The sequence below is a fragment of the Ambystoma mexicanum genome, chromosome 4q (genome assembly GCF_040938575.1).
Source record: "Ambystoma mexicanum isolate Mex_15411 chromosome 4q, UKY_AmexF1_1, whole genome shotgun sequence".
NCBI lineage: Eukaryota > Metazoa > Chordata > Amphibia > Caudata > Ambystomatidae > Ambystoma > Ambystoma mexicanum.
Genome location: NC_090928.1, coordinates 397,479,284 through 397,503,349, shown reverse-complemented (window position 1 = coordinate 397,503,349; position 24,066 = coordinate 397,479,284). Strand labels below are relative to the sequence as shown.

At 44.5% G+C, this 24,066-nt stretch overlaps 1 protein-coding gene across 1 annotated transcript in view; it reads right to left on the bottom strand.

Moving 5' to 3' along the window:
• The window catches only part of RYR2 (ryanodine receptor 2), a 3,854,281-nt gene that overhangs the window by 808,153 nt on the left and 3,022,062 nt on the right, over positions 1 to 24,066 (bottom strand). Inside the window, exons 74-76 of the mRNA XM_069607971.1 lie at positions 14,095 to 14,229; positions 11,021 to 11,133; positions 4,956 to 5,052 (exon numbers count right to left, since the gene is read on the bottom strand). Coding sequence (XP_069464072.1) covers positions 4,956 to 5,052; positions 11,021 to 11,133; positions 14,095 to 14,229 — 345 coding nt within the window. The remainder of the gene's footprint in view (positions 1 to 4,955; positions 5,053 to 11,020; positions 11,134 to 14,094; positions 14,230 to 24,066) is intronic.

Genomic DNA, 24,066 nt, shown 5'->3' with positions numbered 1-24,066 from the left:
AGAATAGTCCTATGGGGCTTGACGTGAGAAGGCTCTGTCCACTTTAAAAGAATGCTCTGTGGCCTTTGGCCAGCCTACGGCATGGGGGGTTTTACATTGAGAACCATGCATTTAGGGAGAAGCCAAAGATGGTCCCGTTCATGGAAAATGTTTTTTGTTTTTTTTTTAAGGCAAAACCAGAATGCAGGACTACAGTATTGAGTCTTTCTTTGCTTGTTCATATTTTTACGCAGGTTCGAATCCCGGCAGGGCCAAACTCAGCCTTTCATCCTTCCGAGGTCGATACATGAGCACCACACCCCGTGGGTAATAATAAGCAGCGCTCAGATACCTCAGGGTTCGTAGCGCTATATAAATTCCAAATTATTATTATTATTATTATTCTTAGAAGGTGCACTTGCTGCTATGCTGTGTATGGCACTGCTCTAAAAGAAGCTTAATGCTGCATATAAAATATATTTGCATATACAACCATTTTTTTTTTAAGACAAAGTGTGAATTATGTACAGCACCAATAATGTTCTCATACCATACGTTTCAAATTTTAAATCTAGTTTAAGTGGGCCTTCTCAGGAAAACTCAAAGACAGGGCAGCCAAGGAAGGCGGGACTCTGAGCTTTCATGGGAAGGCCCACCTAAATTAGATTTCAAACTGAAGACGAAAGGCAATTGCAGGATATATTTGTACCACTGAGAAGTAAAATTCGGATGCATGTGACACAGCATTAACGCTTTCATGGACCGGAGGGGAGCAGAAAAGGAGCATTCAATGTGCTGCATTTTTCCCTAGGTTCCTGCATCCCCCATATCTGTAATTGGGAGGACTGGATGATGTAATGTCCAAAGAGAAAGATCAGAGCATTCAGCTAATCAGAACGCAGAGAACATTTCAGCCGGTAAGAGCTTTGGAGATTTCATATGGGCTTACTGGCCACAATGTCCTATTTTCCAGCCAATGGGTTGTGTGACAAATCTGGAGGTTTTGTCCATTTCTTCCTTAGGGGGAGCGAACCCCTTTGAGGCTAGGCAGGTGAGCCTTCTAAGCAAAACCCTCCCTAGGGATCTGCAAAGACCACACTGGGAGTGCTTCCCCGCCAGGGTACAGGGACAACCATTCCGGTAGGGAACTCCCTACAACTGAGACATTGGGCCTCATTCTGAGTTGGGTGGTAAGGGATACCGGGCACCGGTAAGGAGACCGGTGCTGGTAAACCCTTACTGTACAATTCCGAGGTCCCTTAGCGGGAACCGTAAAGGACGTGTGGTCTGACCACACGTCCTTTATGGGTCCCGCTAAGGGACCAGAGCGCTAATTACGGGCCCGCTGTTTGCGGGCCCGTAATTGGCGCCTTCCCCATTCCCATTGAGCCCTATAGGTGGCTCAAATGGGAATGGGGAATGGTTGGTTGAATGGGGACTTACCGGGTCCTCCAGGGTCGGAATGACACGGTAAATCCCCATTCAACCAGACCGGACCCGGTATTGGAGGCAGCCATGGCGCTAATAGCGCCATGGCTACCTCCAATCTCGGAATGAGGCCCATTGTCTGCATAGATCGGAATACCAGAAGGGGATCTGACTGTCAGTTGTGGAACTCCAAATAATGTAGAAAGTGCATTTGAGCAGTTGGCCCATAGCAATGCTAGCCTCTCAATGGGCTTAACAGTTAAACACGCCCCTTTGGTATCTGGAAACAAGAATAAAAGGACTTTTCCCCCTTAAATGGAGGAGGAGAAGTGCTACATAGAAGCGAGCCTCCATCATACCCAATTCATTGGGAGGCAGAGACGCGCTGCCAAAAGGTGCAGGCTGTGAAGCGGAGAAGGACCCGGAAGGAGGTCCGGAGGTAAACCAGGAGAGAATCAGTAGAGAAGTCCAAGTGAACAAGAAACCTGGCCAACGAGGCAGAGTACAGAGTGGGAGAGGCCAAGTGGAGCCAACTCTGAGGGAAGACGTGATCATGCGGAGGATGTGGTGGAACTGGAGCCCAGGAAATGCCACCGAACCTGGACAATAATAGATGAACACCTCCCCTGCACGTACTAAATGAAACCAGCGAGATCAACATAGCGGCAAGCGAAGAAACACTCCTGCTTGCATTCATGAGAGGACGCCCATAAGCTGTGGAGAACGCCAATGTCACCGGGTCGAAGCCACCTCACTGGAGCAGGACCTGCTGCAGAGAAGGTACCCAGGTTGCTCACATTAGAGGGGGGGCACAGAGACCAGACCTTGAGAACGGGAGAAGGAACAAATAGTCTTGATTCCGATGAGGGGCAACCAGGTCCAGCGAGGGAGGCAGACAAACAACTGTTACGGCAGCCCTAAAAACACAAGCCTTGGAATCAGCTAAACAGCTCAATGCCACACCCAAAAACCAAGAGAAAAATATACTAAGAGGGAAAACACATACCCCTATGAATCAAGCAACAAACTGGAAACAAGAGAGCCAATGGAGCTAGCAGGGCCCTGTAAAGCAAGTAAGGAATTGTCCCAGGGGAAACCAGAATCAAGCAAGACTGGAATCTCGTGGGGAGAGACCCGCATAGTTGATGTAGAGGGTTAGGGAATTATCCTTTAATCTACAATGATTGAGATAATTTACTTCTTTTGGAACTTGAGAGTTTATCAGTCCGTGTCCATCTTATTATAGTTCCAAACACTGAAAAGGTGTTCCTCAGGTATATAGCATAGCATAAGGTCAGGAGACCTGTCTCCTATTAAATAATTGTGGGAACTGAAACTAGAAGAGATTCCTGGAAATACTGAGCGACAGCAATTAAATAACACTGAGGGCAGCCTATATTGCCAGATTTCCCCTTTAAGATGTTTTTCTAAGTGGTAGGGCCAAGTTTATAAGTTAGGATCTGGACAGAGGACATGATTTATTATTTTGACAAGCACCATTAGTTTTGTTTATTAAGTAGGAAGCTTCGCTATTAGCAATAGGGTCAGTGTGGCCTTTTCTTTAATATAAATAAAAGTCCTGCAGTATGTCTTCTGGTCCTAGTCGGTCTTCTGGTACGCCACACTTGTCAGAACACTTTGGCCACAGTGAAGGCTGGAATGTAGAGCATTGCAGACAATTCTGTGCCCTCTCAACTCCCAGAGGTAAAAGCAATCAATTATAATTTCAATATTAAATTCTGGTTGGTAGAGTAGAATCCAGAGGGATTCAGTAGGTTTGCATCTGGAATCCCCCCTCACACCAATAATCACTACACAGGTTATGTAAATTAACTTTTGGGGTGGAGTTTACACTGTTTTGCAAACGCAACACAATTGAAACATTTCTTTTTGCATCCCAACCCCTATTCCTCGATGCATCCAGCAACCCTTCTTTGTAAATCTGCACGCCATCAGAGTATGAGCATAGAGAGGGGTAGGTTGCTAGGAAGGATTCTGTTGATCCATCCTTCACATGTGCACGATTCCTTAGCCTGGCAATAGCCTATCTAGCAGCTGGGGTGTGGGGTCTACAGTCCTGTCACTAAGTAAACGTATTGGCTATCGCAGTGGATTTGCTGCCCTTGTGGGACAGACATGCTGGAATTTTGTCAATTTTTCTGTCCAGGGGATTCAGATTCCACTGCATTAGAAAACAATATGGCAAATGTAGAGCCTTATCCAGGCTCAGCAACAGATGTAGAGCTCAAGTTTAGTGTATATCTTCACATGATTAAACCGTATGTTTATTTTGTCCCTGTTATGTTTGCCTAAAAATGACGGTCTGGTATTTTAAATAGGGCTAAATGTTGTTATCGAGCAGCTAAATAAAAACACCTCATTTTGGCGTGCAAGTGATCTGGAAGAGAATGAGACGCATGCTTAATTTAAGATTACACAATTTGGTCAAAGGGGACATCTGGATAAAATCTTGGTGCCCTAAAAGAAATGACCTCTCTACAAAAAGAGCACCCTTTTGTCAGCGGACGTAAAAGTGAATGAAGATAATATTATGCAAAGACCAAACAAAAAATTGCCATATATTGGATTTCTTGATAACTACTATTTTATGAAACTGGGCATTAAATATCAAACATTCTACAAACTATGAGATTTTTTTTTTATTCTGTATATTTATGGTAAATGAATTCCTCAACAACAGTTTGTGCAGTTTCAAAATCCCCAAAATTGCTGCATGCAAGAAAGTCAGCGGAGGATGGGGGGGATTGACCGGCAGTTGCCGGAGATGTTCTTAGCAAACTACGTTTTTACTTAATTTTCTGAGAAAATGTTCATCAAGGTTGCATCCCCACAGATGTTCTAGCAACGTGGAAAACTCAAATAACTAGTTTTAAATTATATTTCGCAATTAACCTGCTGAGAAACAAAACCCACTAATAAGTTGTGTAATTTCCTTTTAACAAATGAAATGAACAACCTTTACTACATATTTACCCCTTATTTTTCTGATAATTCCTGCAAATTGATTTTGTGCTGTGTTTTGTTCTGAGCAGTTGTAACAGAATCATAATGGAAAGAAATAGAATTTTTCCCAATTAAGACATCCGAATTTAAATTTCACCAATACCTAATGTTCGTATCTAAAGCCTCTATGTTTTTAGTCCTTTCGACTAGTGTGGTAAGTAGATGTTTGGGAAGTTGAAATCTTACACACACAACATATGGTAATTTCGTGAGGAAACCGGGCTCAGATTTTCCAACCTAAATTCGGTGTAAATTTGTGCCTCACTTTTGTCTACCGTGTATGGTCCATTCTGGCGATCAACATTCATAAACAATTTTTGCATATTTCAGAAAGCTCTACTGCAAGATGTGGCCTTCTGCTGATCTCAGGTCACTGCCGCTGTAGAAGGTCTCTATGCATTTTAGATTCTTAACGACAAAGATTTGAATAATTAACAAACTGATTAATATTCCCCGGTGAAGCCTGCCGCTCTGCATGCTAACCGCCCCAAGCAAAACAAAATAAGGCAAAATAAACAACGTACCGCCAAATCTTCTATTAATGTGTCTTCAAAGTAATGTTCCTCAGTTTCAATCCAAGACTTTTCGTAGCCCTGAAGGAAAAGATTGACGGCTCTGTGCCTAAAGGGAAAAGAGAATGTCGCAAAAAAGTTACCCTTCCACCAGTACCGTAATTGACAGCTGCTGTATTATTAACCTAACTGCAAATATGTATGCCGATGATACTCAAAATACAGCTGCATTTCCCTTGTCCAAATCTATTAAAGTGCATTGAAATTGATGCCACTTAAAGTGAATTTTGAAATGTATACATTTTAAAATAAAAATGAAAACAATCTGCTTCGGTGAGGAACACTCTAAACTCGTCATAGATCTATGAATGACAATGCACTCTACACCGATTGTTGAACACATTGCATTGCCCATGAGGATTAGGGTTTAAAAAAGCTTGCATTCGAATATGTTCAATTAGAGGGTTCAAAGTACTAGGTGCATATATGGAGAAAGGCCTTGTGAAATGTGAGAATGGAAGCAAGCCCTACATTATGACCTGGAATTAAACAAACACCGATAGAGTGCATGTATCTGGCATTGCTTTATCATTGAGTGTAAAAGTGTGAATGAGTAGTTGAGTGGTTGAACATGGTTGTTTAGGTGGATGGGAAAGTGGGTGAATATGGTCCTCTTCTATGGATGGATTGTCTGTGTGATACGTCTCTATGCATGTATGGTTGAGGTGGCGAATATATTTGGATGAATGAGTGGGTGAACATGGTTTTATGGGCGAATGAGTATATGAATGTGGCTGGATGGGTGAAATAATGGATTCCTGGGCAGATGTGGTTGTATGGAAGGTGGGATGACTAGGTGGATAAATTAGTGGCCGAGTAAGGGAGGGCGGGTGTAAGAGGGTGGATGGATGGCGAGTTCATTAATGCACTTGAGGGGGGTGGGTGAATGAATGAGCTGGAGGACAGAAAAGAGGACGAAAATGGGTGTATGTGTGGCTCATTAGCTATGATGGTGATGATCGGTGGGCTAAGTGGGGAGCTATGATTGGATGGACGCTTAGGTGAATATAGTTGGATGAGGAGGTAAACATATGGGTGAATAAAGGTGGATGAATGAGTGGGTGAATATACTGTAGGTGAATACAGTTATAAATGGGTGGATTGATGACTGGAGCCCATGTGTGCAAATTGAGATTTAAGGTGGGAGCAGACCTTTACGCCTCTCTCTCTCTCAGAGGGAGAACTAAAGCAGAGACAGTGGCAGCCTGTTTTAACCCTTTAGTTGCCCAGTTTGCAGGTTAGTATCAAAACTGAGAATCACCCTGTTCACTCTTGGCCACCCCTCTCCTCCCAACTCCCAGTCCTCAGGATTCTCAGTACTTGATATCTTTGTCATGAATAGACTGCTCAAGTACTGGTCCCTTTGGTCTAAGTGGAGACTTCCAGATAGTTACACAGACAAGGTACACTGTTCCAAGATGGCACCCTATTTGTCTGCATCTTTTGAGGCCTCTGGAAAGTCTTACATGGTGCTCTGCAGCTTACGCAGAGGATGATTACGTTGCCACAACAGATATCATCTGTGTTCAGAACCAGCTTGTAGTGTGGCACTGCCAAGGTACTCTTAGCTCAGCGCTCCATTTTACTTTCATTGCCCATGATTATTACACTCCTGACCTTTTCTCTGCCTTGCTTCCCATCATTCTTTGTGCATTCTGCTACTCCTTTTTTTGCCTACCTTGAAACCTTCCCTCTTTTGCATTGCCGTGTTTTCTCCTTTCCTGGATCTTCCTTCTGGATTATCCTGTACTCGTGGTTGTTTTTCTTGCCATTTCTTGTTTTCTGACTAGTCCTTGCTGTGCACGCTTTGGATATTTTTATTGGCTGCCTGGAAAGGAACTACCAGTGCATTACTGTGCACTTCTGGGAATTCCTACTATTGGCGGTCTGGAAACAAACTAACATCAACAGCACACCGCCTGCTTCAACGCTCATCGGGTTTTTTCACCTAGTGGGTTTTTCCTTATAGGCGGTTGGCCATGGCTGTTCCCCTGACTGGTGTTCATTTCACCGGGCAGGGTGGCGTCCAGAGACGGTCACCCATTCCTGCATGAGTCCCGGATTACTCAAAGAAAACGCCAGAACAAGAAAACCACTTTAAACTCAGACCCTAAGACACAGGTGAGACGTAAAACCTATTCCTCTGAAGGCTCTTGTAATCGTTGAATGTCACTGAAGTTGGCACTGGTGCTAATACTGGAGGTTAAATAGGAGTGTGTGTGTGTCCTGGCGCAAGGAACATTTCTCACTTCCTCATCAAACTGATCAAAGATTCTCCTCTTGAGTTCACTAAAAATGTTGTAGGGTTCCTCAGCCACCTCCTTAGACATGAAATCAGCTTGAAGTGCCTTGTTTTTGTCAGAATGCCATTGTGGACCCTGCTTATGGAAGAACTACATGGTGGATGCTATAAGGGATTTTAAGCAATATATATTTTCACCATGTAATACATGAGAATGGGTGTGTTCATTGGTTCTGAAGGCTGAACTGTAGGAAATGGTGCGACTGCACAGCTCCTACTGGATCACATTCAGGGAGGCGATGAATTATACTTCAAAGTTTTTCCCAAAGTGTTATTTGAAACAATGTTTTTAACACACAAACACTTATTGGGATCCACCTTTTCAGTGTGGAGGATGATCCTTATTCTGGTACCATTTAATGGGCACCAGAATAAGGATCAGCCTCCACACTGAAAAGGTGGGTCCCAATAAGTGTTCATGCACAGCTCCTACACCAGCAACAATGTGTGGGGCCCCATCAGCCTTGTTGGCAGTTGCATGATGGGTGGTTGAAAGGAGCTGATGCAAATTGAGACCTCCCTTCCTACATAGGCCCAAATCAGGAAGCAGGACACTGAAATTAATTACAGGAAAGCTTGTACATTGTGAACTTTCATGTGAGGAAAAGGGGCTTGTTGGGAGCTGGGCAGGCCTGTTTGCGGGCTAAAGGATCCAGGAAACTACAATTCTCATGAGGACATTGGAGTTTGGTTGTGGGTGCGTGCGCACGGATTGGCTTGCTATTTAAACTCCTCGCCGGCCCATGCTGCTTGATGGTGATGTTGGCGTGCAGGCACGGGCCCGAGGAGAAAGAACGGAGAGCTGGCAGATCTGGTCCCCCGGTGGTGAGGAGGAGTGAGGGGCATTCCTGCTGGAGCTCTGAGGAGCCACATCTCCTTCTGTGTCCCTCAAAGAGGCACGGATCACAACACAGTGATTGTGGCTCGGCTGCTCAATGCTGGAGCTGGAATGCCTGGGGAGGTGCCGTCCGGCCCCACCTAGGCCTCAGTTAAGTGCCCACCGGGTGTCTGGGAGATGAAGGGAGGCAACCCGGCGATGCTGTGCATTCTGTTTGTGATGCTACGTGCATTACTGCCTAAACGCTGCTATCTTCACAAACTCTCATTAGTGAAAGCCACGGAGAGTGGAAGTACTGTGGGTGTGTTTGCTGCCACGTGCATTTTCAACATAGCGCTATATCTTCATGAACTCTAATCAGTGAGCCACGGAGAGTCGAGATTCAGTTAAATGAACGTGTGAGGTGTGGGCTGAATTGTTAGGGACACTATGTGTTGTTTTGTGCTGCTTGCTCTTGGGCAAACTCTAATAAGGGGCATGTTCTACCGCACCCCAGTTCACATGTGCCCAAAGGAAAACACTATTGCCAGGCAGCAGAGAAAGGGGTACCCCGGAGACCAGTTTGTGGTGCCGCTGATATATGTAATGTGCTATGTTGGATTTCTTGCTGTATGTCCCGCTTCATGTTGTGTGCAATTGCTGGTTCAGGAGATGATATGAGAACACCATATGCTTATGTTAGTCGCTTGTTTAGGGAATTACTGTTTTGAGATGCAAGTCCTAGGATGCAATATCCTAAATAAGAAGGATGTTGCACTGTTGGTAGGAGAAGGTTTCAAGTGGTTAAATAACTTGTTGATTAAGGAAGTTAGTTGCATTAATGCGTTTTTCATGACGTGTATGATTTTCCTCTATACTCCCCATACCATTACAATTCAAGCTACCATAACCCTCTTTCTGGTTATCCTAACACCCCCTACCGATCCACAACTTCTCCCTAACCCTCTTCCCCCATTGGCTGCCTCGTGGATACCTGTGAATACTAATCAAGAGCCCATGCCAACCAAGGTGGGAGGTGACAACTGCATTTGGTTTCCGTGGTCTGGAAGGAATTGTGCGATACGCCCGGGGTGTGACATTTCAGTAGATGGTGACTGTAGGCATTTTCTTTTGCACTAAGCTCTCGCACTTCCTCTGGTTGGCCCCTATTGCAGTTGACTCCTATTGGCTCTGACTCGGGCTGGCCTATGTTCTGATGTCACTATGCTCCACCCTCAAAGGCTCTATAGAAGCATCTTCTCTGGTAAGTCCCATCCTCTGCATTTCATTCATGTTTCTGCTGACATCTTTCGAGACCTGCTGCCAAGCATTACCTATGAGAGGGCTAGCATTTGGCCAAATGGGGGGGGTCAGACTACCTTTTAGGTTTGGATTTGTTTTTAGTTCAGTCTTGGGGTTAAGTACTGAACATAAAAGCAGAGCTACAACATTGCCCTTTGAATTCTCTGACCCCAAAATGGAGGATGTGGTGAAGTGCCGCCTCATTCATCTCTTGTTCTGAATTGATCATTCTCAGCCTAATGGGTGAATATTCGTTCAGTATATCTACGCAATGGTAGGGCCATAAAAGCATTAGGAGAACGACTAAGTATTTTGCAAAGTTGGGATGAGATGATCGTTGGAATTAACTTGTTCAGTATGCCCAACTTCAAAATGCAACCCGTAGTTACTATCGTCATCGCACAGTAGCCGATTGACACCTGGGCCCGTCTAAATTGTAGATGCAAGAGATATAGCTAAAACGGACCTGCACGCCTAAGAACTGCTTAAGGAGCTAGTCATTATTACCGCAGATAGTGTTCAAAATGTGCATCCTTTCCACAGACAAATGTGCCCACGAGTTGCTTGTGGTAAATAGAAAATGCAAAACTGTACACTCAGCACAAAACCCCAGCGAAGAAACTAGAAAAATGTCACATGACATCAACTGTGGTAAAACATATATAACAGCAAAGGCAGAAAACAGCCACAAAATGTCGCTTCATGATAGGCTTACAGTTTCCTTTCGTTAATCTTCAAGGTTTCAATGCTGCTCTTAATTTTCAAGTAAGTTATAGAGTGAGCAACAGATATCACTGATGTTACTTAGGGGTGGACGGGAACCAAAAGAGGCCCTGGAAATCATTTTCAAAGTGGCCCCATATTGGACCTTTTCAGTAAGCCCAGCCCTTTTCCCATGGGACAATTTAGAAATACCACACAGAAAAGTCCCATGGTGCAGAGGCCTACCAGGAAATTTCCAGAGTTCCGTATAGGCCAGTCCACCCCTGATGTTACTCCTCGTAGGTAGCCCAGAGTAGGAGTTGAAAACCCAGAAATGAGTAATCAAGTTTCTATGGCTGTTCGCATTGCCATTGAATATTTACCATGAATAACTGGAACACGAGCAGGCCATCACACTGGTGGTTAATAGTTAAGAATGCAACACCCCAAAAACCCCCGATTCCAAGACACCTTAGTAGACTGGTGGTAAAACAAAAATTGCACCAGAATGTGCTGATCAGGAAGCAGACAATCTGAGTGCAGGTTTCTTAGTTAATCAAAAGCCATTCCTCATTCTGCTGGAGAGGAGCCCCCAAATTCAATCCCTGTAAAATGTGTGCACCGAGTGATCGCCCTGCCGAGCCTGGACATTTCCATTAAGGGACGGGTGAAGGATTGCACGGTTTTGGTGGCAAGGTCCTTTCCCCTGCGACAATGGTCTGACCGGGGAGCATGGGCACGGGGAGCGCACCTAAAGGCTTCTGCGCTTGGAGGCATACCTCGCTTTCAACTTTGCTTATCACTCGACCTCTCATCTCAGAGCCCGTGAAGGCTCACCACACACACAGGAGCACACAAAACCTGCTATCCCTAAACGCCTCACATTGCTCTTACCGAGGCAGGTTATACAAAGGTGCCATCCGAAAGCAGGCAACCACCGCCCTCTTCCGCTGCTTGGAGAGCAGTTTGTGCCACACAGCCTTTTTGGACCGCTGAGGATGTTCAACCTGGTGGTGCAAAGGAAGAAACAAGCACACATTAACAGTATAGACCTGCACGTACAGATGATCGTTCTAAAGCAACCCAGCAACTGACTCCTGGGCTCCTTGCAGGTGGCTTAGGGGGATGTGCAAGCATGACCAGTTGCATGGAAAACTACAGTCTTATAAGCCAGTCATGCTCGTTACCCTTCAGCACTCATTAATCAACCTACAAGGGGACAAGGAGCAAAGAGGTGCAGAATCAAACCATGCAGCAAAGAGTTGTTTTCCATTGTTTTAGTTTCTATGACACAACCCGTCCCTCCTCAATGATGCATCTGTTTCCGATTGCTATTAATCACACCTGTTTAGGTAAGGGACCTGCAGACAGGTAATGGGTGCTGGCCTGCTAAATAACAACACACAGCAAAAATATGCACACATCAGTAGAATAAAAAAAAAACACATTTGCTTTGCTGCCACTAACGCATCCATCTTTTGGTGCAGGAACTTGAGTGCCAAGAGTTCATGTGAATAGCAAAAGCTGTCATGTTAGGATCCACTACAATGACATGTAGAGCTGGAAAGCTAGGTCAGCCTTCAATGTTCTGGATGTATATTCAGTGTTATAAACTGGCTTGAATAGCACTCACACCTTTAACCTGCAAGTACTTTATGTAAAACTAAGACCAAGTCTATCTGTTAGACTCTAGTGAACAATTTGTCTATGTTTTGTCAAGAAAGTCATTAAGGGCTCGATAACCATTCTGTGATGCACCCTCTGATGTGATATAATCCGCTGCATCTCAACGTGCCACTTCCAACAGATTTATTTTCTGTTACCACACCTCTCACAGGTGCAGACCCCTCAGGATAGGATCCATTGAGGAGGGGAGAGATTATAAATGCAGCTCATTCCACTTGCTAGGGATGAGTTGTTGGGTCAAGTTGAAGCTGGCAGTTGGAGGTGTTTGAGAGCATAACAAAAAATGTGCAGGAATGAAGGCACGTGTACTGAAGGCACATGGAGTCAAGTCATGTGCAAGTCCCACGAGGCCTCTGTGACAGGTCATAGTGACCTTAACTGCTGTGCCAGCCCCTCCTCTAGGGCCTCTTCCTCCACCCCCTCCCCCCTAAATTCCAAATGCCACCTCCATGCTGGTTGGCGTTCCATGAAAAACTGGTCCCTCTTCACAGTTCTACTGCTGGTTTAGAAATCCATGCATGGACTTGCACCCCATGCGTAGATACAACTGCCCCTCACAAGCCTCTTCTGAGCACCCTCCTCTCTAATTCACCTAATATTGCCATCCCGACCACCCTGCACCTCCTCATGCATCTGCTTCTTCTCGCTTCTAGCCCCGCATTACTAGAACCCCCTTCCGCCCCACCCAAAAAACGCCACCACTATTCACTCCTTCAAATCGTAACCAAAGCTGCTCTGCCTAAATCAAGAGGAGCACACCTGCTGCCTACTGCCCCACCCTGAACAACCTGAACCTGTCACCATGTTGCAGTCTAAACATAACCAATAGGTCGCCAGTCCCTCTGACTACCGTCTGTGTTGTCTGTTCTGGACCATCCACTTGTGACGCAGGATTGCCCCGGAGACTGTCGTTATCTCTAGAAGTATATTTCTGGGCAAACGCCGGTTACCTTGCAAACAATAAATACGAAAAGGTGCCGGATCACATTCAGTGCATAGTGAAAACAGGTGTTTAGCCCCTGCTATTTGCATGGACCGACGCACTGTCCGTTCACATTACCTGTTTCCCCCATACAGAATTTCAGGCAGTTTTGAGGTTGGACAGCACGCGCTACTGCAGCATTGTTGGAGGAATGGGGTGAGAACGCTTCACGGTTCTCCATCCAAGGTAAATGTTTCCCCAGGGCAGGTGCCAGTGTCAACCTTCCTTTGTTTTCTACTTCTTTTTTCTCCCCTTTCTTTCAATCTCCCTTTGGTTTCCATTTTCAGGGTCCTTCCTGTTACCCTTTCACACCACTTGCTATTTCTTTCTACCTCTCAATATCACCTGTTTCTCTCTATATCATTGTTTTCATTCTGTCCCCCTTTCTCTCTAGATCCCCTTTCCTCTTCTCTTTCTTTCCATCTCCCTTCCTCCCAAGAGCACTTTTCTTTTCCTCAAGTACTCTGACGCCTTTCTCGTTTTTCATCACCCCCTTTTTTCTTTCATTCCTTCTCCCCCTCCACATAATGTCATTCTTTCCATCCTGCCTTGCTTCTTTCATGTTTTATCTTGCGGTTTGATTTCTTTTTCTACATTTCCGATGAAAAGGAGGGAAGATGTAAACAGGTGAAAAGAAATGTAGCAGTGATTGAAGTGAATGGGAACGGTCAGGAGTGGTGTTCCACTACATTTATTTTGATAGGATTACCATTCCGCTACTTTTTGCAACCATTTTGCCCATTCTATACACAGGATGTGTCCATTCAGGTCCCTGTGCAAGTTGTAATAGGAGGCCAAGTCACCGGGCAGTGGAGAGCACTGGTGTAACGGGGACCCCCGCAAACCCGCTGTGCAGTGGGCCCCATGCTGCCCTTGCACAGCGGAGAAGCACAGTTTGCGGGGGGGGACCTTAGCAGGGCTTGCAGGGGGGGTCCCCACATTTCGTGTTATGCCACTGGTTGAGAGGGTAGGCGTAAGCATAGTGCAACATATGACAAGGCGTTGCAGCCGGAGCATCGCAATAGTCTGAGACCACAGTTCCACTACGTTGTCCGAAACACTTCTACCACTGAGGGCTGCCCTTGGTTGGGCCAGCGTCTACTAGGATTGCAGTGTGACTTCCCAGGCACTTCCGATATCTGAAAGAGACCCAGTGATGGGGTGACTGAAGGCTTGTCTTGGTTTGGTGGTAAATTGGAAGTGCTGCACACTTTTGAGTTTATTTCACATCACTCAAAGTAATCAGAGTTGCCATGAATAGATCATGTAACCCGGCGCCAGAGATGAAGAATAATCAAACCTGCTCCAGGTGAAACAACACATTGGCAATATCGAGCACCCGCTCCACTATCTTCTCTGGGTCGGAGGTGTCTTCGGTCCGGTTCGGTAAATCTTTGTACAGCGCCATCTGCCACCTGATGGCGGGGTCCTCTAACTGCAGAAGAAGACATTTCAGAAGGAAAAAAAATAAGATATAAAAGGATGGCCAAGAGCATACAGACATTACATAGAGGTGATCAGCATGTCACATACGAGGACAACCCATACAGACATTACATAGAGGTGATCAGCATGTCACATACGAGGACAACCCATACAGACATTACATAGAGGTGATCAGCATGTCACATACGAGGGCAACCCAACTGCGAGAGTTTTTCAGGATGATGTCGAAATATCATATGTGATGGCCATGTTTTTATGCACGGAGTGTGGATGCAGAAAAGCACAGGAAAACATTGTACCATTTGGGAAAGAGTTCAGACTATAGGGTTCTCCAAACATATTGAGGACTGGGATTCTGTGTGTGAGCTCCAGGGTCTGCTGGGCAAACAAAGGATGCATTTCATTTTGATCATAAGGCAAATTTTCCCTGGGCACTATTTTCAGATAGATATTTTGGTGGCTTTCATTGAGTGCTAAATGCGAAACACCATTAAATGTATACAAAAATATAAATTATTAATGTATTCATGATAACACAGATTTGCTTAGAAGTAACCTGTAAGGCAGGGGTCTGAAACTTTAGTTCATCCAGGTGTTTTGAACTACAACTCCCATGAACGCCTTACCAGCAAAGTCAATGGCGAGTTATCATAGGAGCCATAGTCCAAAGCTTCAGAGAGAGCCACAGGTTGACGCCCCCTGCGTAAGTAAATACCTCTACTAAGAAAAGTAATTACGGAAATAAAGATCCAATTGCCAGCTCTATAGAGTCAGACATCAAAAAAACAACCCGAATATGTTAGTGTCACAGGGAGTTGGATCCAGTCAAGGTAGACACATCTACAGATACATGGACAGAGTATCCACAAGAACAATTGTGTCACAAAGATGTTGAATTCCTAAAGCAAAGTGCATGCAGGGTAATAGTAATGGTTAGACATTTATAATCATGAGAGATCTGGAACAAATGATGGGAATTATGGTTGAAATGAAAAATGTTGTTGCAAGTAAGACACCCCAATACGGTTAGTGTACATGGGAGCACCATGGTAAAAGCATTCCATGCGCCAATATAAGGTCTCTGGCTGGCAGCCCATGGTAATGCTGGAATGTTTGGCTTGCATCTGTCTAATGAAAAGGAAAATCAGGGCGAGGAACATTGACAGCATTCCTAATGCCTGCTAGCATTCCTAGAAGGTATGGCCCTAATGCCTGCCAGCATTCCTAGAAGGCATGGCACTAATGCCTGCTAGCATTCCTAGAAGGTATGGCCCTAATGCCTGCTAGCAGTCTTAGAAGGTATGGCCCTAATGCGTGCTAGCATTCCTAGAAGGTATGGCCCTAATGCCTGCTAGCATTCCTAGAAGGTATGGCCCTAATGCCTGCTAGCATTCTTAGAAGGTATGGCACTAATGCCTGCTTGCATTCCTAGAAGGTATGGCCCTAATGATTGCTAGCATTGCTAGAAGGTATGGCCCTAATGCCTGCTAGCATTCCTAGAAGGTATGGCACTAATGCGTGCTAGCATTCCTAGAAGGTATGGCACTAATGCCTGCTAGCATTCCTATAAGGTATGGCCCTAATGCCTGCTAGCATTCCTAGAAGGTATGGCCCTAATGCCTGCTAGCATTCCTAGAAGGTATGGCCCTAATGCCTGCTAGCATTCCTAGAAGGTATGGCCCTAATGCCTGCTAGCATTCCTAGAAGGTATGGCCCTAATGCCTGCTAGCATTCCTAGAAGCTATGGCACTAATGCCTGCTAGCATTCCTAGAAGGTATGGCCCTAATGTCTGCTAGCATTCCTAGAAGGTATGGCCCTAATGCCTGCTAGCATTCCTAGAAGGTATGGCCCTAATGCCTGCTAGCATTCCTAGAAGCTATGGCACTAATGCATGCTAGAATTCCTAGAAGCTATGGCACTAATGCCCGCTGAAGGTGGTCATTCAGTTTCTTTAGCTGAGGGAAGTTACCCAACGGGAAACGGTGAGGGCGGTGTAGGGGAACTCCGTTCTAAGCATACACATGACGCGCATGTGCCACTCTGGGAGTAGGGTGTGATCTGCTACAGTAAATTGGCCAGCATATTATTATGTCATTTACTCCCAGAATTGCACTACTGATCACAGTTCACTCTAGACCTGCAGTTCCTCTCGTACACATCCTACATGTCAAGCGCTGTAACCAACCAGAAGGTTAAGGAACATTTTACTGAACTGGCTCTATTGGTATGTATTTTGTTTTTTCCTTGACAAATAAATATATTTTCGTATTCCTATGTATCATCTTTTCTACCAGATTGACAGGTTATATAATAAGCCATTACATTTGACATTAGGTACGAGGATGCCATTGTGTTCCCACCATGCAGCCTCAAAGAGATCCTCATGGTGGTGGCATCACAGGCCAACTAGGAAGTGCTCCTTTTGCTGGTGTTTTCTAAAGTGCACATCAGCACCAGCAGAAATGCTAATCTACATCCAACTTACATAGCTACTCAGCAGCAGCACATCCCCCCCGAGCACACTGTGCAGGTCAGGCTTCCCTCTCTTTTCCACATTTGGGTCGCACGCGGTCTTGGTGGCTGCCACACCTGCTGCTTTTGCCTGCGCTTTGGTATGCCTTGCAGTGCCTGCAAAGTCCACGGAGGAGGCCTTTTTAAGCTGAGATATTAGAGTCTTCTGGACCTGGTAGACTCCACTATCGATTGAGGTGGAGTACTGACGCTTTGCCAGTTTTTTGTGACCGTGCCCACTAGGCACTGCAGGATTCACATTAGTGTGCTTGGTGTAGGACTTGGGCGATTTGCTCTTCATCCATTTCAAGATTATAATCAGCTTCTTCACCAGTTTCTTGAAAGCAAAAGTATGGTACTGGAAAGAGGCAGTAATAGATCCATGCAATGGTAGAAACAAAGAAGGGAGGGGGGAGGAAAAAAGACAAATGAAATGAACACAGCACAACACTCGCCAGAACCATTCACACCAGCAGCAACAAATCATGGCAATGATAGGACACAAAACAGCACCACATTCCTAAAAGCTACAAGTTGCAGTGAGAATGCAGAAGCACAGATGGCAGATGTTTTCTGTGAAAATGCCAACCATCTTTTTATGTGGCAATAGCAATTGGGTACATTTGATCAATTTGTGAAAATTGACTTAGGACAACGTAATATATTTAATAACACATGATACCATTTTTGCATAAATGAACACTGTAAGGCGATTACCAAAGACGACATGAAAGGTATGGTTGTAAGAGTAAAAAAACAAGCATTGGCAAAGCTAAAGTTTTCGGCTTGTGAAAGGCATTTGCCATGCACTGCCAAAATGATACTACCTGGCCACAAGATGACAACTGTTGGAAAATGTTGTTAGTACCTGTGCGTATGATAGCATTGCCTGCCAAATACCTATCTACTGTCACAGGCCAGCAGGCCAATGTTTTGGGCAAGCTCTGTGTGCTCCGAGGGTGAGGCCTCCCATGGCGCTTCCACGATCGCAGCTGTGCTGAAACTACGAGTCCCGTGTTTGGAGTGTCCGTGACGTCATCACAGACGTCATCACATCTATCGACTCACGGCCAAACCAAATGCCCGGGCAGTCATTGGAGCTGACAATGTGGAAATAAAGAACCCGCTGAGCAGGAGTTTGGCAATCCTGAATGGATTTCCGGCGCAAGAAGCGTTCCTTCAGGACATTCTGCTCTTAGTTTCTGGACACTCTTTCTTCACCCTACATCCTGGGTTACGGCTTTTCTTCATTCTGCTTCTGGTAAAGATCCCTGGATATCCTGTCTGTGGCCTGCCTTTCTTGTATTGTGGAGATTAAAGACTTGGATTTTTTGTGGATTACCTGGTTTATCTTGGACTTGGTCTTGGCTCCTGGATAGCTTTCCTGGATTTGTGCATTTTGGATTTGGCGACACGTCATCCATACATTTCCCCCACAGTTTTCCACCCTCGTTCCGCCCGGGTCAGGTCCGTGCAGACTCTGTCTTAGTTTTTGTACTCCTGGTGAGCCGACTTCACACCATGCAGTGATCCGGTCTATGGACTCAGGCAAACAGGTGAACGGACTACTCACCTAGGTTCCCCCGCCCAAGCCATCCTCTGTAAGGAAAGACGAAAGTGAACGTGGGGGTTAAGGGTCTTGAAGGTACGTTTCTTTGTTATTGTCCACTGTACGTCCTCTTTCCTTACAGCCTGGGAGAGTCCTGCAGTATCCCATCACCTTTTTCGCCAGACGACTACTCTCAGCAGTGCTTTCCGTTTGAAGGGGTGCAGTCCGGAGGAAAGTCTACCATCCTCCAGGATGTCCGTTTAGGTTCCGTGTGGACGTTTGTAACAAATACCAATAAACAAGCCAAAATTATTGGCTTTACTGAGAGACTTTTTTAATAGGACTTCAGTGTAAGGAACTGGTGAAAGTACACACGCAGTGCTTTTAAATCAAGTGGTTGAAGACACCATTAACTCTCAGAAGAGTACTTTGAAAAAAAACTGGCCTTAAAAAGCATAGGTCAATGTTAGTGCTTGATATAGCTATCTCAAAAAGAACCTAGGAGGATGCGTTTTCGGTGGGAAGGCGCAGGAAGTGGATGGGAATGGCCACAGGGATTAGAACAGCCATATGAAGTGAATGGGCGGCTAAATCCCAAAACACCATTCACAAGCTCTGTCCCTCTTCTCAGGTTTCATCACCATCCTATTTATACACCATTGCAATAGTTTTGGCTTATAGGTGGTGCATAAGCACCACCTAATAGACAAAACTAACAAGTATTTTAAATATCTCCCGTTTTTAAAATGTCACCTAGGTACAGGTTGGACACAGTGTTACATGGAGTAAATTCAGGTAATTAAGTGTTATTCAAAAATATTGAGTAAAAAATAAATGTGAGTTACCATTCTACCTGTAATTGGCCATAATAGTCCTAAACAAATATGATGAGCATTCCTAGCGGTTCTTGTATTAACCAAAATGCAAAGGCATGGACTGAACTTACTTTGATACATTAGCGATTTCACATGTGAACTGGACCACTTTTATTGACTGGGATGGGTCAATAATGAACATGATGCACTAATTCTGGTCAATAACTCACTTTAATTTATGTATTCCGACAACTGCAAATGGAATAACAGTCTTAGAGCAGGTACAAAAAAAGAGGAGAAAGCATCTAAGAAAATGAAAGGATTAACAGTACACACAGATATACTAAAATATACTTGAAGGCACACTTTTCTGAAAGCATGTCTTTTTACGAGGAAATTAGCAATTCAATTTATCATAATCTTGAGGGACAGATGAATATGTCATCGATATCTAATGCCCCTCCTCTGAAACATTATTCCTGAGACACAACCATAACACCCATAGCCCAAGCAGGTGCAGCAAATGATGAACACAATGTGAGAAAGATGGCGTGAATGACCAGACAGATAAGAGAACCATACACACGCATCCACTAGACATGAAGCACACACGCACTCAACACAAAGAAAATACGCTAGGTCGAATAAGCATTTATACAGAAAGAAGATTGACTGCATCCATCTAGACATGAAGAATACTAACATAAGCCATGCGTACGCTGAATGCAACATGAGTACCACACCTATATAGCACACTAACATAGAAATGCGACAGTAATGTGCAGTCATCTTTTCCAAAATGGAAGCCGCAGTATGCAGTTAAGTGAATGAAAGGCCTCGAGGCTCCACAAAAACTCAACTGCTAAATTCACTGAAATACAGACCTGTGCAGGGCACAGGCAGCAGATACACAACCCAAGATGATGAAGAAATTAGAGATGGGTCTGCACGCTGCAGGGAAGACGCCAGATAAAGATTACCAGGACGCATGAAGTATACTCCCGATTTAAAGTCTGAAAAAGTACACCCATCCATTGTGAACCAGATATAGGGTAATTATAGGTTAAAGGATTCAAGGAAGAGTAAGTTCAAGGAATTCCCTAGCAGTGGAGAAAACTATAGGAAATGCAGGGTGAAATAATTCAAAAACATGGTCCTCTCACACGTGACACATAATACAAGAACACTGTCTATTCATTACTATTGATGCAGATAAGACCCCTGCTGGGCCCCTCATACATTTCCAGACAAGGGGCGCTGTACAAGGTCAACTACAAAACTCTGGCTCATGTCCTAGGAGATGAGGGATGGTATTGGTCTTGAAGTAAATATGCAGATTGTGGATCTCTCTTCCCCCTAGTCCCAGTTTGACTCATGTTTGATGACCTGTCAGTTGCTCAGTGAGATGCCAACCAATGAAAACCGCCAATACTAGGCCTTCCAATATGTATTAAACCAACCAATCATTAGCTGTAAAGGTGATGTCTTAAGTTTGTTATCAATTTAGAGGTGGTCCCAGGAGGAGCCAGTAGATAAGTGTTACCCAATTAGAACATTGACCCTTACAGAAATATATATATAGTTTATCCCCTAACCAATTACCTCACCCCGTAGGTTTTGTATTCTGATGTCATCATCATGACATTTCTTTTGTTTATAATCTGCTGTTTTGCATGAGAACCTTTGAGAATAGCAAGATTCTATGCTTGTATGCTGTCCCTGATTTATGCTGGATTTCTAATAAAACAGGTTTTGCTTTTTACTTTGACTATTTCCGTTACTGAGTGCAGGATATCACAGTCTTTCATTTCTGCTTAAACTGGTGTTTTTCATACCATCTTAACAATAAATAACGACTAAGGGATGAAGGATTTTGATTGATTCTGTGATAAATCTGTGGATGTCGTCACCTTTTCACTAGGGGGGAGCCCCTTTTAATGAGAACTCAGGCCCTTCGTACAACCCTAAGAACAACTAGTTCCCTAAAACCTGTAGTCACCATGCCAGTCCACTAGAAAGTACTGGGACGAGGAAAAATAGGAATTACTCAAGTGAAGATCCCTTTCTCAGTCCTAAAATCAGTACTGTGGCAAGAGAGAAGTTTGGAGACCTGAGGTTTACCTGAAGGAACCAGGAACTTAGTGTCTTCCCAAGTCGTATTGGCCAGCGCCAGTATAAAAGGGTAGACAGACTCAAGAAGTATGAAACAAGCCTTCCCTGGAGGAGCAAGGAGCAGGAATTCTGTGCAGATTCAGAAGAAATAGAAGCAGAAAAAGCGGTGGACTGAAGGCTCTGTCCGAAGGGGGGGTCCCTTTGCCTGCCAGAGAAGTGCTGAAGACTGTGGGGAGCCCAGGAGAAACCCTGGTCAAAGGACCTGCCAGAGAGCCTAAGCCTCCCTGGGGGAACCACAAGCTGCGCAGCTGCCGTAGCATACCGGGGAAGGTGGGGAAGACTGCAGAAACCCAAAATCAAAGCAGAAAGACCCAGAGACCGACCAAAGACTATCGGGAGAGATCCCAAAGGTGCAGGAGTGACCGGAACGGTTGGCAGGGGCAAAAGGGAACAGTGGGATACCCTGATCCAGCAAAACAGGGGAAGAAGGGAAGCCCGGGGGAAAAGGACAGTACCCTTCCTTAGCCCCCAAGAAAGAAAGCAAAGAAGACTTGTCTGGGACAAGCCCCCGATGAAGATTACCATCATCAGTCATCTTGCCACCGCAGTACGTGGCAGGCTAGTGAACCAGGTCTGCCACGCTGTCCCAAAAGAACATTTTAGGCTTGAGACCCGTATCCCAAAGTCTTGAAAGCAAGGTGAAATAAGGCAAGTGAAGAAGAGATCAGGGAAAGGGAAGCACCCTCCCTGGTGTTGTGAAGAAGAGGCCAGGGGAAAGCAAACACCCTCCCTGGTGTTGTGGGAACTGCAAGAGAGAAGTCAAAAGAAGGAAGGCACCCTCCTGACATTATAAGAAGTTAAAAGAAAGCCAGGGAAGGGGAGACATTTTCCCTGGTGTTTGTAAACACAGGGAAAAGCCTGAGTGAGACCAAGAGAAGGGAACCATTCTCTTGGCATTATCATTGGAACTTTTTGTGCCAGTGAAATTTGCTACTGTGAAACTATTTATTTTTGCATCATTTGGAACTTTGAACTTTGAGAAGAAGACCCTGCTGATCAGACAACCTCTTTGGCACATTGTAATTAGATATTGAGGGTGAGAGTTAGGGTTCTGACACAACGCTGGACCTACCTTAATTTTTACATTTCGGCAACCCCCTTTAAGATTTATGTGGATGCAGGGGAAACCCCTCTTAGCGTTAGGGCTAGCGATGCCTTTCTCCACTCCGTATTTTTAATAAAATAGGAATAAAAGAGAACCAAGAGTGAAACCAACAAAAGCAATACATCCACAAGAACACAAAGTCTGAGAGAAAATTGGAAAAACCCCAATGATGAACTATATGATCTGATAAAAGTAGTCTCCAAGAAGCACTGTTGACTACTTTATTAAAGTAAACCTGTTGCAGAAACCAGTACACAGGAGAAGGGAGTCATTCTCTTGCTCCTTAACTATTTTTTATACTAGAAGGGTCACCAAAGATTAGTTCTGGACTGGAAAGATCTTTCTTTTGGGACTCACTGATGACCAACTAGGGTGATCGTCATTACTAGTCAGTTTGGTTAGGCAGCAAACAACCATAGTTTAGGGCAGGTCAGGCATTTTAATCTTTTCTTTAAATAAAGATTTAGTCAAAATGAAACATTCAATTCTCAGTACTCCTTTTGACCAAACACCATACGTTTGGGGATGCTTGTGGTCTCATGCAGAAGGGATGTGACCAAGCAGCCCTGGCTGGATGGCCCCTTTTCGGGTTGGACCAAGCCTGAATTGCATAGGCTCCTTCCCCTTTTGCAATGGCTTGGCAGGTGAAGAACGATGGTCTGGAGGGTTGCCCAGAGCAATGCCAGGGGTTGGGATTAATTCCAAACCTTCCAGCCATCACCGCTTTTGTTTTGTGTAAGCAACCACACCACAAACATGGCACAACAATAATAAGAACAGGCAGCATGCAGTTGTTCTTTGTTGGTGACTCTCTGTTATATAGTTAGATATTTCATTTCTTAGAACATGGCTGAACAACAGGACTAATCTTCAGTTAGGTTTATTATTGAGTATTCAGTGGGTGAAGCAATTAAAAGGCTTTTTTTAAGGAAACCTAAAACTTAATGTTTAAAAGGAATCCTGTGCCTCAGTGATGTTCTGCAAAGAGAAACAGACAGAAAAGCCACCAGTCGTCATCCTTCCTAAATCGAACAAATAAGCTAATCCTATTTAAAGTCAGAATGAGGAAGCAGAATGAGGAGGCAGACAAGATGACATATTGGTTAAACATTTCTTTATTTTGAACCTCTCAAAACCTAAATAATATTTCCTTCAATATCGTGGCCCTAATATAAAGAAAAGCAATCTAAAAGAGTGCTTGTCTGGTTGACTTACAAAATAACTCCAGTCCGCCACCTAGAAAACTCCCCTGGTCCGATTTCTGTCCCTACCACTTGATACAAGGAAAATAACCTAACTCTCAACAGAGGTACAATAAGGGGCGTTGACCAAATAAAGGAATGGGGATTGGTTTCTGAACCCACCATAATGTCTTTGAGAAAGACAAGGGGCTAGTTACCCTGTTGCAAAATTCCACTCAGGACACCAAGTCTCTCTTAAAGATAATACAACATGACATAAACAACATTCACAGTCTCCAAATAACCTTTTAATGTCATGGGTAATTTCCCTTCCCCAGGATTCAAGGTCAATTCTGCTAATGTTCAACCAAACAAACGTCTCAAATCAGTTCTTGATGTGTCAAAGTAATGGTGTGTTAACCAAAGTTAAAATGATAGCAAATCTCTTCTCCTTGGTGAAATATCAACTTTTCAGTTCCACCAAATAGCACT